Here is a 15,922-nt window from a genome sequence, read left to right as displayed (position 1 = left end):
CCCAGCTCTAAACTATTGTCAGTTGTTAGTCCAAAAAACCTTTCTGGAGTCTTTCCTATATGCTGTTTCATTTATCTCTTAAAACTGGCATGAACCTATCATGCCCATATTACAAATCAAAATACTGAAGCTGGGAGGTAAATGAAAAATCACAGTTAATGAGTACTAGATCTTAGACTCAAGACATACACTGGTCTTTCTTTGCAAACTTCTTCTCCCAAGAAAAGGGCAAAAAGAAAGAATGGGGGCTAGGGATATAGCTCAGTTGGTAGAGTGCTTGCCTTGCATGTACAAGGCCCTGGATTCAATCACCAGCACCACACACACACACAAAAAAAAAAAACGAATAAAAGAAAGAATGGGTAAGTTGGAGATTTTTGTGACCACTACAAATAGTATTATTTTTAATTTAACTTTTATGGCTGGGGATTTGGCTCAGTGCTACAGCATTTGCCTAGCATGGACTTGGATTCAATCCCCAGCTCTGAAAAAAAAAAAAAAAAATCACATCTTAATATGGCAATCTTTGTATATTTAATACTTTCCAAAAAAATTATTCAGTAAATTTTTCAGTGGAACTGCACAATTGTTTTTCTGTGGCCTTATAACCCACATGATCCCAAATTCATTATTGTCTATCATATAAAAAGCTGCTCTTTTTAAATCATTGTTTTTTAAAAAATTATACTTATTCCTTTGGGCACAAAGCACTTTTAGCAAACATTGTCTTTCTAGCATCCCTAACTATTTAGGGTAGCTAATCTTCACTGACATCAATAGAAGTCTATCCCACCGTCACACAAATTAATACTTCTACCACTCCAGAATTCATTCATTCTACATATTAGATCACCCATGATAAACTCGGCACTGTACTGAACAATGGAGACAAGAGTCAATGTCCTCATGGAACCTTGTCTAGAGAGAAGATCAGAAAAAAAAATAGTGCCCAAGTGTATCATTAATAAATAATAAATGTCAAGAAGAAAAAAGTAGGGAGACTTGCTAAATTCTATTAAACATTTAAGAAAGAAATACCAATCCTACATAATCTCTGAGAAAGCAGAGGAAGAAGAAATACTTCCCAATTCATTCTATAAGGACATTAATACTCTGATTCCAAAGCTAAAATATATTGTCACATGAAAACTATAGACTGACACGCCTCAAGAATATAAATGTGAAAATCCTTTTTTTTCTATTTATTTTTTTCTGTTTGACATATTCACTTCGCAAGACAAGTTGCTGCCTCAGAAAATCCTTTTTAAATGTTAGCAAACTCCCATGCGTGTCTGAGTTTGTCAGGATGAACTGAACTACTATGTATAAACATAAAGACCTAATTTAAAAAAAAAAGAAGTTAGCAAACTCAAGCCAGCAATATATAAAAAGGACTATACATGATGACCAAAAGAAGTCAAGAATACAAAGTGGTTTTAACGTAGGCAAAAATCAATTAATGTAATACACTGCATCATAAGACTAAAAAATAAAAACTACTAAATCTCAATAGATTCAGAAATAGCATTTTACAAAATCCAGTATTCATTCTTGATAAAAATTCTCAACAAATTAGGAAAAGGGAATTTCCACAACTTGATAAAGGATAGCATTAAAAAAGCTGCAACTATCACACTTAGAGGTGAAAGGCTGAATGCTTTTCCCTTTGATATGAATGCAGAACAAGACTAGATGTCTTCTCTTCCCACTTATATTAACACCCCATAGGAGATTCTCATCAGTGGAATAAAAAAAAAAGAAATTAAAGGCACAGTTGGAAAGAAAGACAACAACTATCTTTATTTGCATATGACATGATTCTTTATGTAGAAGTTTCTAAGAAACCTATTTTTGGAAAAAGCTAAAACTAAAAACATGAGTCAAGCAAGGTTGCAGAGGATGCAAGACCAATATACAAAAATAATTGAATTTCTGTATACTAGCAACAAACAATCCCAAAGTTAACATAATTTGATTCACAGTAGCATCAAAATGAATAAACATGTTCGTAGACCAAAAATTCAATATTGCTAAGAAAATAATCATCTATAAATTAATTTATACAGTAAATAAAATCTCTCAGAATTCCAATAAGCTTTTTTCATAGAAATTGACATGCTGACCCTAAAAATAGCCAGTTTCAAAAATGAACAAATTGGGCTGGGGATGTGGCTCAAGCGGTAGCGCGCTCGCCTGGCATGCGTGCGGCCCGGGTTCGATCCTCAGCACCACATACCAACAAAGATGTTGTGTCCGCCGAGAACTAAAAAAATAAATATTAAAAATTCTCTCTCTCTGTCTCTCTCTCTCTCTCCTCTCACTCTCTCTTTAAAAAAAAAAAAAAATGAACAAATAAAAATGTGCTTCAACTACCCAATTTCAAACTTACTATCAAGACTATTAATCAAGACAGTGGGATAAGGGCATAAAAATGGACATATAGATCAATGAAAGAGAAAAGTGTCAGGGCTGGGATTGTGGCTCAGCGAGCATGCCTAGCACCGATGGGGCCTGGGTTCGATCCTCAGCACCACATAAAAAATAAAGGTATTGTGTTGTGTCCATCTACACCTAAAAAAATGTATTAAAAAATGCTTAAATTTAAAAAAAAAGAAAGAGAAAAGTCCATAATTAAACTTGTACATTTATGGCCAAGTGGTTTTCAGCAAAGGTAGCAAGGCAATTCACTAAGGAAAGGATGATTTTTTTCAACAAAAGGTGCTGGAACAACTAGCCAAATTCTAGGAAAAATTAAAAAGAACTTAAACATTGATATCACATCATACACAAATTAACTCAAAATGTGTTTATAGACTTAAATATAAAACCTGAGTTCAATTCCCAGTACCAAAAAGATAAAACTTTGTGAAACTAAGTTAAACACAGATATCTTAGATGTACAGTAAAATCATGATACATAAAAATAAATATATCAGACTTAATTAAATCTCATAACTTTCTCTTTTTTTTTTTTTTCTGGTACCAGGGATTGAACTCAAAAACGTTCAACTACTAAGCAACAACCTCAGCCCTATTTTGTATTTTATTTAGAAACAGGGTCTCAATGAGTTGCTTAGTGCCTCACTTTTGCTGAGGCTGGCTTTGAACTCTAGATCCTCCTGCCTCAGCCTCTGGAGGCACTGGAATTATGGGTGTGCGCCACCTCTCCTGGCATAATTTACTCTTTAAAAGATATTGTTAAGAGAATGGGAAGACAAGTACAGACCAAAAAATACTTGCCAATCAGCTATCATAAAGGACTTGTATCAAGAATATAAAGAACTCTTACAACTCATAATAATAACACAACCCAAGTGCAAAAGATTTTAATAGATACTTCATTAAAGAAAAATAGATGCCTAATAAGCACATGAAAAAAATACTTGTACAGAAAATATTTAACATAGCAATACAGAAACTGCTATGCTTGGAATACCTGCTTGGGGAGAGTTCTTTCTCTGCAGGAAATGCTCACTGTGCCTAGAATATTTGTTACAAATATCATGGTTCATGCTGAACATCTGCTTTCCTTCTAGGAATCTGGAATTTAGGTACATGATAGGCAGACTGTGCCTCTATGACTGTCCCCCATAAAACCCCTGGGAACTCATGAGATCAAGATTTCACATTTCATTTGTTCCATGAATTAAGCACACCTTGTGGGATTCCATTGGGAGGAATCTTGGAAGCTACCACCTGGTTTCTTCCAAACATTTCCCCATGTGCTTTTTCCCTTTGCTGATTTCACCATAAGTCCTTTCACTATTGTCAATTTTAGCTGTAAATATATCTATATGCTGAGTTCTGTAAGTCCCCCTAGCAAGTCATAAACCTGAGGGTGGTCTTTAAGACCCCAACACAATGCATAACTCAATAATCACTAAAGATACATAAATTGTAACCAGAATGACAATAATTCAAACTTTTTGCCCAGAATATGAAAAAGTGGAGTCCTCATATATTGCTATTAGAGAGTGTAAAATGTAAATGTAAAAAACAGCCATGTTGGCCGTTTCCTAAACAGTTAAACATGACCCATCCATTCCACTCCTGGGTATTTATCCAAGTAAAATGAGTGTTATATCACATACAAACTTGAATATGAATGTTACATAGTAGTATTATTCATAATAGCCTGAGAGCTGAAACAATCCTACTTTCCATAATCCGGTGAATTGACAAAATGTGGTAGTGTACAGTTAAATAATGGAATATTATTCAACAATAAAAAATAATTAATACATGCTGCAGTATTTATGGACCTCAAAAACTTCATGCTAAGGGAAAGAAGCCAAAATACAACCATTTGCATAAAATTTCTAGAAGAAGCAAATCTATAGAGACAGAAAGCAGATTAGTCTTGGGATCAGAGCAGAGATTGAATGCAAATTAGGATAAGGGAATTTTGTAGGTGATGGAAATATCCTAAAACCTAATTGTGATGGTTGAACTCTACACTTATGTAAAATTATACTCAATAAAGCTTTTATTCTTTAAAAATTCCTTGGCCTGGGGATAAAGAAAGTGGTAGAACACTTGCCTAGCATGCATGAGACCCTGAGTTCCATCCCCCTACTGAAAAAAAATCCTTGCATAAAGTCCCTTCCAATATCATAAATTATTAATTATTATTATGAATATTTTAGCTCAAGATTTCTCTATGATTTTCAAATAAAGCAGTAGAGCACACACATGCATTTATCCTTCTATATCCCACTCAAATAAGAGTAATGGGATAAGAGGGTAAATACAAAGATAGAATTTAGAAATAATAAATTCAAATTGTTTATTCCACGGGGTACTGGGAATTGAACTCAGGGGCACTTAACCACAGAGTCACATCCCCAGCCCTATTTTGTATTTTGTTTAGAGAAAGGTCTCACTGAGATGCTAAGTGCCTCCCTGTTTCTGAGCCTGGGTTTGAACTCGCAATCCTCCTGCCTCAGCCTCCCAAACTGCTGGGATAAAATCAAATTTTTAGAAGCACAAAAACACTAGGAAGAATAACTGACTTAGCTTACTCAACAAAGCTGAATCTTTAGCCATTAGTGGAAAAAGCCAAGTAGAAGAGTTTTACCACAGAATCCTCCTAAGGGTTCGAGAATTGACAGCATCAGTCAGGTAAAACTTGCACTATAGGCAAGGATGTGGAGAAAAGGGTACACTTGTACATTGCTGGTGGGACTGCAAATTGGTGCGGCCAATTTGGAAAGCAGTTTGGAGATTCCTGGGAAAGCTGGGAATGGAACCACCATTTGACCCTGCTATTGCCCTTCTCAGACTATTCCCTGAAGACCTTAAAAGAGCATGCTACAGGGATACTGCCACATCGATGTTCATAGCAGCACAATTCACAATAGCTAGACTGTGGAACCAACCCAGATGCCCTTCAATAGATGAATGGATAAAAAAAATGTGGCATCTATACACAATGGAGTACTATGCAGCAATAAAAAATGACAAAATCATAGAATTTGCAGGGAAATGGATGGCACTAGAGCAGATTATGCTTAGTGAAGCTAGCCAATCCCTAAAAAACAAATACCAAATGTCTTCTTTGATATAATGAGAGCAACTATGAACAGAGCAGGGAGGAAGAGTAGGAAGAAAAGATTAACATTAAACAGAGACATGAGATGGGAGGGAAAGGGAGAGAAAAGGGAAATTGCATGGAAATGAAGGGAGACCCTCATTGCTATACAAAATTACATATAAGAGGTTGTGAGGGGAATGGGAAAATAAACAAGGAGAGAAATGAATTACAGTAGATGGGGTAGAGAGAGAAGATGGGAGGGGAGGGGAGGGGGGATAGTAGGGGATAGGAAAGGTAGCAGAATACAACAATTACTAATAGGGCATTATGTAAAATTGTGGATGTGTAACCGACGTGATTCTGCAATCTGCATTTGGGGTAAAATTGGGGGTTCATAACCCACTTCAATCTAATGTATGAAATATGATATGTCAAGAGCTTTGTAATGTTGTGAACAACCAATTAAAAAAAAACTTGCACTATAAAGATAAATGATTGAAGATGTTTAAGAAGCAATTTGATTCCCTCTCCAGTTCCACATTTTGGAGGTCCAACACAATGAAAATTAGGGATTCACAATTACAACTGTCATTTTCAGGACACCAGATAATAAGAAAACTGAACAAGTTTTTAGAAAGAAAAAAAAAAGGTCAAATACAAACAAGCAGCCATCAGACTTAGAAGCTAAAAGACATGGATTAAGGCCTCCAAGACAAGGGGGTGGATTATGTCCAATCAAATGTGAAGGTAAAAGCAAACACATTTTCAGACAGGCATGTCTTGAAATATGTACTGCCCTCACATCCCCTGACCCCACCTTGGTACTGGGGGTTGAATTTAGGAGTGCTCTACTATTTATCTACATCCTCAGCTCTTTTTGAGACAGGGTTTTGCTAAGTTGAAGAGGCTGGTCTCAAAACTTGCAATCCTCCTGCTTCGGCCTTCTAAGTGGCTGTGCTCAGCCTGCTCTCATACGTTTTATCAGGAAACTATTGGAAAACATGTTCCACCAAATAAGTTAATGAGCCAAACGTGAGAAAAGCATGGGATCAGGGAGAAAAGGGCACCCAACTTAGAAAAGAAGCCCCAGAATGACAGAGAAAATTCAGAGTACCTATGCAGTAGATTCAAAAGTTCTGAAGAATTGTCACCCAGGAGATGAAACTGAATTCGAATGTATTGAAAGATTTTTCATACACTATTTTTGCATTAACTGCAGGCTTTATTTACATTTAAAAAATCAAGGACAATTTCCAACTTTTTTCCCTGCATATATTAACTGAGTGACCTACATATAGTAGGCACCAAAAATATTTTTTGAATGATTGGAAGAATGGGATACCTACACTTGTATAGCATACAATCTGAAAAGGGTGTTATGGTAGGTATGAAGTATCCTAACTTAAGAGGCTCAATATTCTGATGGTACTGATTCATTCTCTGAATAATACTGAATGGCACTAACTCATTTATCTACATGAAGACCAAAAGTAGAACTTCATTTTTAGGAAGGCAATGTGGCCTATTGTTAGGCAACCAAACTCTGCAGCCGGACTATATGAATCCAAATTCCCTTTCATTTAAAATCTGTGTAATTTGGAGTTATTGGACTTTTCTAAGCTTTGACTTTCTAACTAAGAGTTACTTATTCACACAGTTATTGTGAGGCTGTAGATATTACATGGTGTTCCACAGACAGTCCCCTCGAGCTTTGGAATTCTGATTGCAAAGTCTGAGATTACAGGAAAATCAAATGTGAGAAAGAAACTTGCCTGGAAGTGGGAAAAAAAAAAAAAAAAACACTTAACTAGGAGTCAGGATGTCTCCCAGTAAATATGTACTACCATCTAGCTGTGTAGCACTGGGAAATCGTTTAATTTCTCGAAATCTCCTTCTCAACTACACAGTTCCCATTCGCCCTGCCCAGGTGATCTGAGAAGTTAGGGCTTCACTCCACTTCAGCTGTCCGCTGCCAATGCCCACAGCACCTCTCTTTTTAAGGCGAGGTGACTGTGAGTGGAGGAGTTTGAGCCACCAGGGGGGCAGCATTCTTTCCACCGATCACAAACGTACTTCTTGCAACCCTAAGCCCAGCTTAAATAGAACAAAACAGTAGCCTTGGTTTTTTCCCTTCCATTTTATATCTCCCCGTCGCCCATGCTTGGTTTCATTTTACTGATGAATTCCACCGGAGATTCCGCAAAGCGTAGGGTTCTCGCGATACCGACACCGGAAGTGGGTGGTGGCAGGAGCGCGGAACGCTCGCGATATCTCCGCGGGAAGTGGGTGGTGGCAGGGACGCAACGTCTCCTCTCTCTGGAAGACGAGCAATTCTCTCTAGCGATTGCAGCGGTCCCCCCCAGGCGCTCTCCTCTAAGGAAGAGATACCCTGCTGCAGCCTTTCCAGCCCCGAGCTCGCGCTCTCGGCTTCCCCGACTGCACAACTATTCGTCGGTGCGAGCGGTAGCACAGCCTGCGGAGCTCCCTCCCCAGCCCTTCCTCGGTGCTGCAGTTAGGCCGCGCCCTCAGGCCCAGTCCGCGGCGGCTCCGGCGGGTGATGCCAAATACAGCCATGAAGAAAAAGGTGCTGTTGATGGGGAAAAGCGGGTCGGGGAAGACCAGCATGAGGTCCATTATCTTTGCAAATTATATCGCTCGCGATACCAGGCGCCTGGGTGCCACCATTGATGTGGAGCACTCTCACGTCCGATTCCTGGGGAATCTGGTGCTGAACCTGTGGGACTGTGGCGGTCAGGACACCTTTATGGAAAATTACTTCACCAGCCAGCGAGATAACATCTTTCGTAATGTCGAGGTTTTGATTTACGTGTTTGATGTAGAGAGCCGCGAACTGGAAAAGGACATGCATTATTATCAGTCATGTCTGGAGGCCATCCTCCAGAACTCACCTGATGCCAAAATCTTCTGCCTGGTGCACAAAATGGATCTAGTTCAGGAGGATCAGCGTGACCTGATTTTTAAAGAGCGAGAGGAAGACCTGAGGCGTTTATCTCGCCCACTGGAGTGCGCTTGTTTTCGAACATCCATCTGGGATGAAACGCTCTACAAAGCCTGGTCCAGTATCGTCTATCAGCTTATTCCCAACGTTCAGCAGCTGGAAATGAACCTAAGGAATTTTGCCCAAATTATTGAGGCTGATGAAGTTCTGCTGTTCGAGAGAGCTACGTTCTTGGTGATTTCCCATTACCAGTGCAAAGAGCAGCGTGACGTCCACCGGTTTGAGAAGATCAGCAACATCATTAAGCAGTTCAAGCTAAGCTGCAGTAAATTGGCCGCGTCTTTCCAGAGCATGGAAGTTAGGAATTCTAACTTCGCTGCTTTCATCGACATCTTCACATCAAACACATACGTGATGGTGGTTATGTCGGATCCATCCATCCCCTCTGCAGCTACTCTGATCAACATTCGCAATGCCAGGAAACACTTTGAGAAGCTAGAGAGAGTGGATGGCCCCAAGCACAGTCTCCTCATGCGTTGAATATTGCCAAATGCTCTTTATGAAAATGCTGAATTACTTTTTTTTGCATCCTTTGTTGTTAATATTCATAATGTTGTGTGCTTAAAAGTGGGCTTTGAAATGTGTGCTGCTTACTACTCCATCTCTTCCCTGTTCCCTAGTCTTTAAACATTGAACACTATTTACTCAGCTATCCAGTAGAGCTTCAAGATGGCCTTTATGAAAAGTTGGTACAGTGTAACACTAAAGTAGGTGGTTTGTGTATGTTCTGATACCTGGTTATAATAGATAAGCCCATCAAAGCCTTTACCAATATCCTCCTGTATTATCAGATTGCAAAGATGGAATGTTCCTATTTTATCAGCAAGGTATTAAAATGCATTTATAAATTCTTCTTGGCTTCAATCATGAATAAACATTAACTTAGCAATTTAAAACATGGTCTTATTTGAAATAATTTGAAAGTGTGTAGAAACTAAAGATTCTGATTGCCCTCAAGTATTGCTTAACTGGAAAATTTAATTTTGTGAGATTAACCCCTATTGTTTTACTGATATTTGTCAGCAATAGAATATGGACTCTGGAGCTAAAACACTTGAATTAGAATTCAGGGCCTTTCACATACTAGCTCTAGGAACTTAAGAGAGAGCCATAATTTCACTGTGCTTGTTTCTTCATTTATGAAATGTAGACAATACCACTTTTATAGGAAAGGATTGAATTAACACAAAACATTCAGAATGATGCCAAATATACTCAGTACTATTGTGTTAGCTACCATTACTATCTACTAGGCTAATTCTTCCCAAATTACTGTGAAATCTAGCTGAATATTTGAGCTTAAATGCCAGGTATTAATATTTGATGGGCATTTATCTTAACCTCACAGTCTATGAGGTATTACTGTTATCCAATTTCTAGATAAATTCAAATGTGAATAGTTTTGATCACCCAGTAAAACTATTCCTTGAAAGAAGTCACTTAAGCATGTAAATTGAGAATTATATGAAGTAATAATCACCTAAAAGCAAGGATGTTTAACTTCTGTCAAAATGGTGGGGTATAATGGTTGGGTGGGGGGCTGGGAGACCTTGATTAAGATCATAACAGCTTTCTCATCTACTAAAATTGAGATGATTAGATTGCCTGCTCTCAAGGAAAAATAGAAAGTTACTAATTTGGATAAGCAATATGTTCTACTGAAATTGAAAACAGACCTAAAATGTCCCACTCCAGTTTAGTAATGGCTGTTTTGTAGATTATTTTATATGAAATCTTAAGTATTTTAGAGCCAAAAGACCACTGATAACTCCAAGCTGCCTTGTTTTACATGGGGCAAGAGCTTCATAAAGAATAAATATAAGTGATAGGACTTTAGAATTTTCAAGACTTTATAAAGTTAATTAACATGTATTAAACCCTGTAGCACCAAAGGTGATGACAGGGTTCCTACCCATGAAGAGTAAGAAGTGAAGATCTAGGATATAAAAATCACCTAATTACAGCCATTGGCAATAACAAAGATCTCATGAGAAAACTTTAAATCATTTTAAAATACTGCTGGGATTACAGGCATGTGCCACCATGTGCCCAGCAGCTCAGGAGGCTGAGGCAGGAGGGTCAAAAATTCAGAGCCAGCCTCAGCAACTTAGACCCTAGCTCATAATTTTAAAAAAATTAAAAGGATTGGGAATGTGGCTTAGTGGTTAAGCACTCCTGGGTTCAATCCCTGGTACCCACAACCCCCCCCCCAAAAAAAAAAAAAACTTTATGTAGTAAGTCTAGTCATTAAAATGACAGTAACAAAATATTCTTTTAACCTGAATCACTATCTCTATGTTGCTGATCAAGTTGTTAATGTTACTTTTGTACATAATCATTTTACAGTTTGCAAGGCATGGTTCTTTTTGATATTATATAGGAAATTCTAGACAGAGTATAATATTTAATATTTATTAAAAGATAACAGTGTGTTGAACATATTTACAAGTAATCTCACACAGGACTCACAAACAGTCTTAACTTAGGATATGGATTTGCCAGTTTACAATAAGGAAAAAGGTTATCTTTAGAGCAACTATGTAGCTGAATTTTGTGCAAAAAAGAATTCAACTTTAGCAAATACTTTTACGTTGAAGAAAATGTCCATAAACATTTTTTATTTTAGTACATTCAGAGTAAGGAAAAAAACAGGATTTTCTTTCATATAAGTCTCAAGAATTCCCACTTTTTCTTTAGAAAAAGACTGACTTCATATTTTATGGATAAGAAAAAAAAAGTTTGAAAATAACTTTTTGTTTTGTTTTCAACTAAATTCCTCTTCAATTATTCTTTATTCTGCTTGATAACTTCTTCATGTTCAGCAACTTTACATGTTCGTCCTCTTTAAACGTTTAAAGTAGTTAGGGGCTAATGGTGTAGGTTCTGTGGTACAGTGCATGGTTAGCATGTGCAAGGACCTGGGTTTGAACCCCAGGTCCACACACACAAACAATAATAATTAGGACATATTACATTATCTAAAGATTAAACTTGATGTAGAAGTCAATTTACATACCTTTATGTCTTGCAAAGAGTGAAACAGGTACATTCTATGTAAGCTAATAATAAGAAAAAATACAGCTAAAGCCATAAGCCCTCTTTAACATTACTTTTATTCCTTTGAGTAAGAGGCAAACAATTTTAATACTTACAATTGCTAATGACAAAACATGGTCCTCGGGGTATTATGCATGCTTGTGGATGCATACACACACACATCTACATATAGGTATGTATGTGTATAGACATAATTGCTATAATGGGCACATACAACCACAAAAAAGGTAATAAACAATTAAATACTAAACAAATAACAAGATAAACTATAGATTTCAGAAAAGGGGGATAGGCATGTAGGTATGGAAAGGACAAATTAAGCCTTCAAGATGGAAATAAGATTTGTTCTGAACCTTAAGAGAGCTATAGCAATAATAGGCTACAACATAGCTGTAGAAGGGGAAGGTAAGATACTCTAACTGCAGAATAATTGTGAATCAAAATTTCTAAAGACCAATGCTCACGCATCTCAGTAAAAAAATGGGAGATTACAGTGGAATGGGGACTAGAGGAAATTTATGTAAGAAATCTTATATGCCCTTAAATTTGAATTCATCTAGAATTAGCAATGCACTATTAATGGGCTCTTAAGCAAGGAAATGATGTAACCAAAGCAGTTCCTCATGATCAAAAGGAGAAAATGGATAGTGAAGAAGCTGAAGGCAAAAAGCTACAAGCAAGTACAATGATTTTAAAGAAATGAAAGATTTGAGCTTTTGTTATGTTGTTGGCACAGCAAGGACAAGGAGGTCAAACACTTTCAGCTTATCACAGGTAAAACTCAATATGATTTTATAAGTCCACAACATCCAGAAACATTTCATCTTTTGATTCTCAGTAATTAAGGACCTCCTGTACTTTATTGGTGAACTCCAGCTTTCCGATCAGTTAGCCATCTTTACAGCAGTATATACACACTAGTGTGCCTGCTTCTTAAAGGTACCTCAGAGCTAAATATGACAGTTTCTTAGCAGAGGTTCTCAAGTTTTTTACTGAACCTGTGAATTACCAGAGGAGCATATTTAAATTGTACTTTCTAATTCCTGTTTTAGACCTGAATTACTTAAAATGTATCTGATTCCCAACACAGCTGGTCCTCAAATCCCATCTCAGACAAGTCATTTAAGCTTCCTGGGTTCAGCATAATTATCTGTAAAATAGGCATAATTGCTATCTTATACAGTTATAAAAATTAAATGAAATAACATATTAAGTGTCTAGCAATGGCCCTGGCACTTGGCAGATGCTAATATAATAGTCCTAACTTCTCCCTAATTTAGTATGCTAATTTAGGAAGTGCAAGATTTTCTCAAAGCAGACTACAGAATGGTCATGTCAGGTCCTTGTCATTTCCTTACTCAAAAAACCCATTAAGCCAGGAATGGTGATGCACACCTATAATCCCAGCAGCTCCGGAGGCTGAAGCAGGAGCCAGCCTCAGCAATTTAATGAGGAAGATGAAAATATTCAGTGGCTATTATATTAAACCACCCAGTGAAAGCACATCAAAACACATAACTTAGAGAGACACTGTTTCAAAATAAAAGATAAAAACAGGCTGGGGATGTGGCTCAGTGGCCCCTAGATTCAACACCCCATACAAAAAAAAAAAAAAAAAAAAATCAACAGGTCACTGATAATTTTTGAACAAAGTTCAAATTTAAAGGCATAGATCTCCTACATAATTTCCTTTAGTCTTCCATTTTTAACTAGATCTGCAGAGTTCCTAGTTTGTTATATTAACTAATAAAGACAGCACCTTAGAGGAGCTTTCCTTTCTCTTATCCACTATAAAAAAAGTACTTTCATATATGCTTTTTCCTGGTTTTTTTTCTCACAAAAAGACTGATCTTCAGACTGAGATAAGACAAAGAAAAGAGCAGTCCAAGATAAACTTTTAAATAGCCCATATACTTTCAGAACTTTTCCTTTCAACTTTTCTCCTATCAATTACTTGGGGGCTGGTGGACAAAATTTTGATGATTCTATGTCAGAATTCTACAGAAAGTACTGAAGATGATTGCCTTTCCAGTATCTGTTCCATTCCTTCTGGTTCATGAGGTGAAGGCATGTATTCACTTGGAGGCTAGAGACAAGATCATTTCTAGGTCATGTGATCTGACAAAATGAGGCAGAAGACTGAATGGAGTTACCAGTTACTTAAAGACAAGTTCTGTTTTCTCAGGTTATTTTGGAACTACTTTGTAGGCAGTAGGGGACTTTAATGATTTTTGAGCAGTAAAGTAAAATAATCAATACTAACACAAAATAGTACTTCCCATTCCTCCCCCAACAATAAAACAAACTAATGAACTTTTAACTTATATTTTTGTTAAAATATAAACTAAGATTAAATTCTCAGTCTAAATTAGACTAAATATAGACTAAATATAAATACAACCCACTGAATGGATTTATAATCCACTTAAGTGTTCCTTAAGTGTCCATTTTCTATTTTCTTCCATCTTTTTCCTTTTTTCTAAATATATTCTGCCCATTCTTCACTTATCATATGTAATTGATTCCATCAAACATCACTTCTCAGGATCAACCTACTTGAATAATCATGAAGCCTGCTTAGAGCTTTTGAAATCTTAAAACTTATCATCTTCACTACACATCCCAAGGCACTATTTTTATCACTTTTTTGGGGAGGGGGGTAGTACCAGAATGTTTCATAAAGAATCAAAAAAGTGGCTTATTTCCATAAAAAGGAAGATGTATATATTCAGTGGCTATTATATTAAACCACCCAGTGAAAGCACATCAAAAACTACTCATCCTTATGTTAATTAACAAAATTATAACAATAAATTCAATTACTACTTTTATCATTCACTTAATGCATACAGGATTCAAGCAATCAAAATGGCTTTCCATATTTGACATCTGCTTTCCAAACACTTCACATTTCAATCTTACATCCCTACAAAGAAATCCAAACGTACTTTCCTTACCTAAAAACACTATAAAAGACTAAAAGGCATTTAGAATTTTTTTAGACCTTGAAAAAGAGTGTTACATTTCCAACCTGTATTTATATATTTAAGTTATAAGTTATTTTGTGACACAGCTTCAATTAAGTACATCATTGTTCAATTATCTGGATACTGCTTCATCTTGTCAAATCAAATTCTTTCACATCAAGGCTCTTATTCAAGATTTCTTCTTCTGCAAAATTGATTTTTAAATAAGAAAAGGGATAAACAAACATTACAAAGAAAAAGAAATTGGGAAGATTTCAAGTAGTAGCAAATTTGGGTTGTTTTTTTTTTGTTGTTGTTGTTCTTTTTCTTTTTCAATATTGGGGACTGAACCCAGGGGGACTTAACTACTGAGCCACATCCTCAACCCTTTTTGTTTTGAGTCAGCATCCTGGAAGTTGCTTAGGGCCTCAGTAAGTTGCTGAGGCTGACTTTGAACTTGCAATTCTCCTGCCTCAGTCTCCAGAACCTCTGGGAATATAGGCATGCACCACTGTGCTTGGCTCACAAATTCCTTAATTTAACAAAGTTCATATTTATGAAAATACTCAAACTATGATAAAATTATCTTTTTTTTTTTCCATTGAAACACCTTATTTCCAGAAATCAATACATTTCTCCTAGGATACTTTTCAAAATACTAGTGTTTAAATATCAGGAGCAAATCAGAGTGATATGTAAATGAATCTTTATCATCAGATTCCAATCTGTCCTAACAGGGTATAAGAGCAGTATTTAACAATCACAAATGAAGAGAATTATGATTAATCCAACATTATCTTCTACCAAGTTTCAATAATGATTAATGCTAACCATTATGGGTTGAATTATGTCCCCCAAAAGGTATGTGAAATTCTAACCCAACTAACTTCAGAATGTGACATTTGCAAAAAAAAAAAAAACAGTCTTTAGAGATAAAATTAGCTAAGGTGAGTTCATACTAGAGTAGGGTGGGCCCTAAATTAACTGAAATGACAATGTCAATATAAGATGAGACAGACATGTAATCCCAGGGGCCAGCCTCAACAATTTAGCAAGGCCCTAAGTAACTCAAGTGAGACCCTGTCTCTAAATAAAATACAAAACAGGTGTTTTTTGTATTGAGTGCCCCTAATCTAAATCCCCAGTGCAAAAAAAAAAAAAGAGAGAGAGAGAGAGAGAGAGACAGACAGACACATAAGGGAATAAAGCTATGAAAAGATAGAGACAGTGACAGTGGCACAGGCCTATAATCCCAACAACTTGGGAGGGTGAGGCAAGAGGACTACAAATTCAAGGCCAGCCTTAGCAATTTAACAAACTCTAATACGCAACTTAGATTGGGTCTCA

At 36.6% G+C, this 15,922-nt stretch overlaps 2 protein-coding genes across 2 annotated transcripts in view; one reads left to right on the top strand and one right to left on the bottom strand.

The window, feature by feature from the left end:
• The first annotated feature begins 7,802 nt into the window (after positions 1 to 7,802).
• On the top strand, positions 7,803 to 9,403 carry RRAGA (Ras related GTP binding A). The gene has a single exon (XM_081262287.1). It carries the CDS (start codon positions 8,091 to 8,093, stop codon positions 9,030 to 9,032), a length of 942 nt encoding a protein of 313 aa, XP_081118413.1. The 5' UTR covers positions 7,803 to 8,090; the 3' UTR covers positions 9,033 to 9,403.
• Positions 9,404 to 10,995: 1,592 nt separating this feature from the next.
• Positions 10,996 to 15,922, bottom strand: part of HAUS6 (HAUS augmin like complex subunit 6) — a 41,497-nt gene continuing 36,570 nt past the window's right edge. The window contains exon 17 of the mRNA XM_081282663.1: positions 10,996 to 14,780. Coding sequence (XP_081138789.1) covers positions 14,725 to 14,780 — 56 coding nt within the window. The 3' untranslated portion in view covers positions 10,996 to 14,724. The remainder of the gene's footprint in view (positions 14,781 to 15,922) is intronic.

The sequence above is a fragment of the Spermophilus citellus genome, assembly GCF_964194105.1.
Source record: "Spermophilus citellus genome assembly, chromosome: 2".
NCBI classification, from domain to species: domain Eukaryota; kingdom Metazoa; phylum Chordata; class Mammalia; order Rodentia; family Sciuridae; genus Spermophilus; species Spermophilus citellus.
Note: the sequence above shows the minus strand (reverse complement) of the source record. Positions and strands in the feature narration are given on the sequence as shown.

Coding starts and splice junctions, on each gene's coding strand:
- RRAGA (XM_081262287.1), top strand. CDS start 8,091: ATGCCAAATACAGCCATGAAGAAAAAGGTGCTGTTGATGGGGAAAAGC.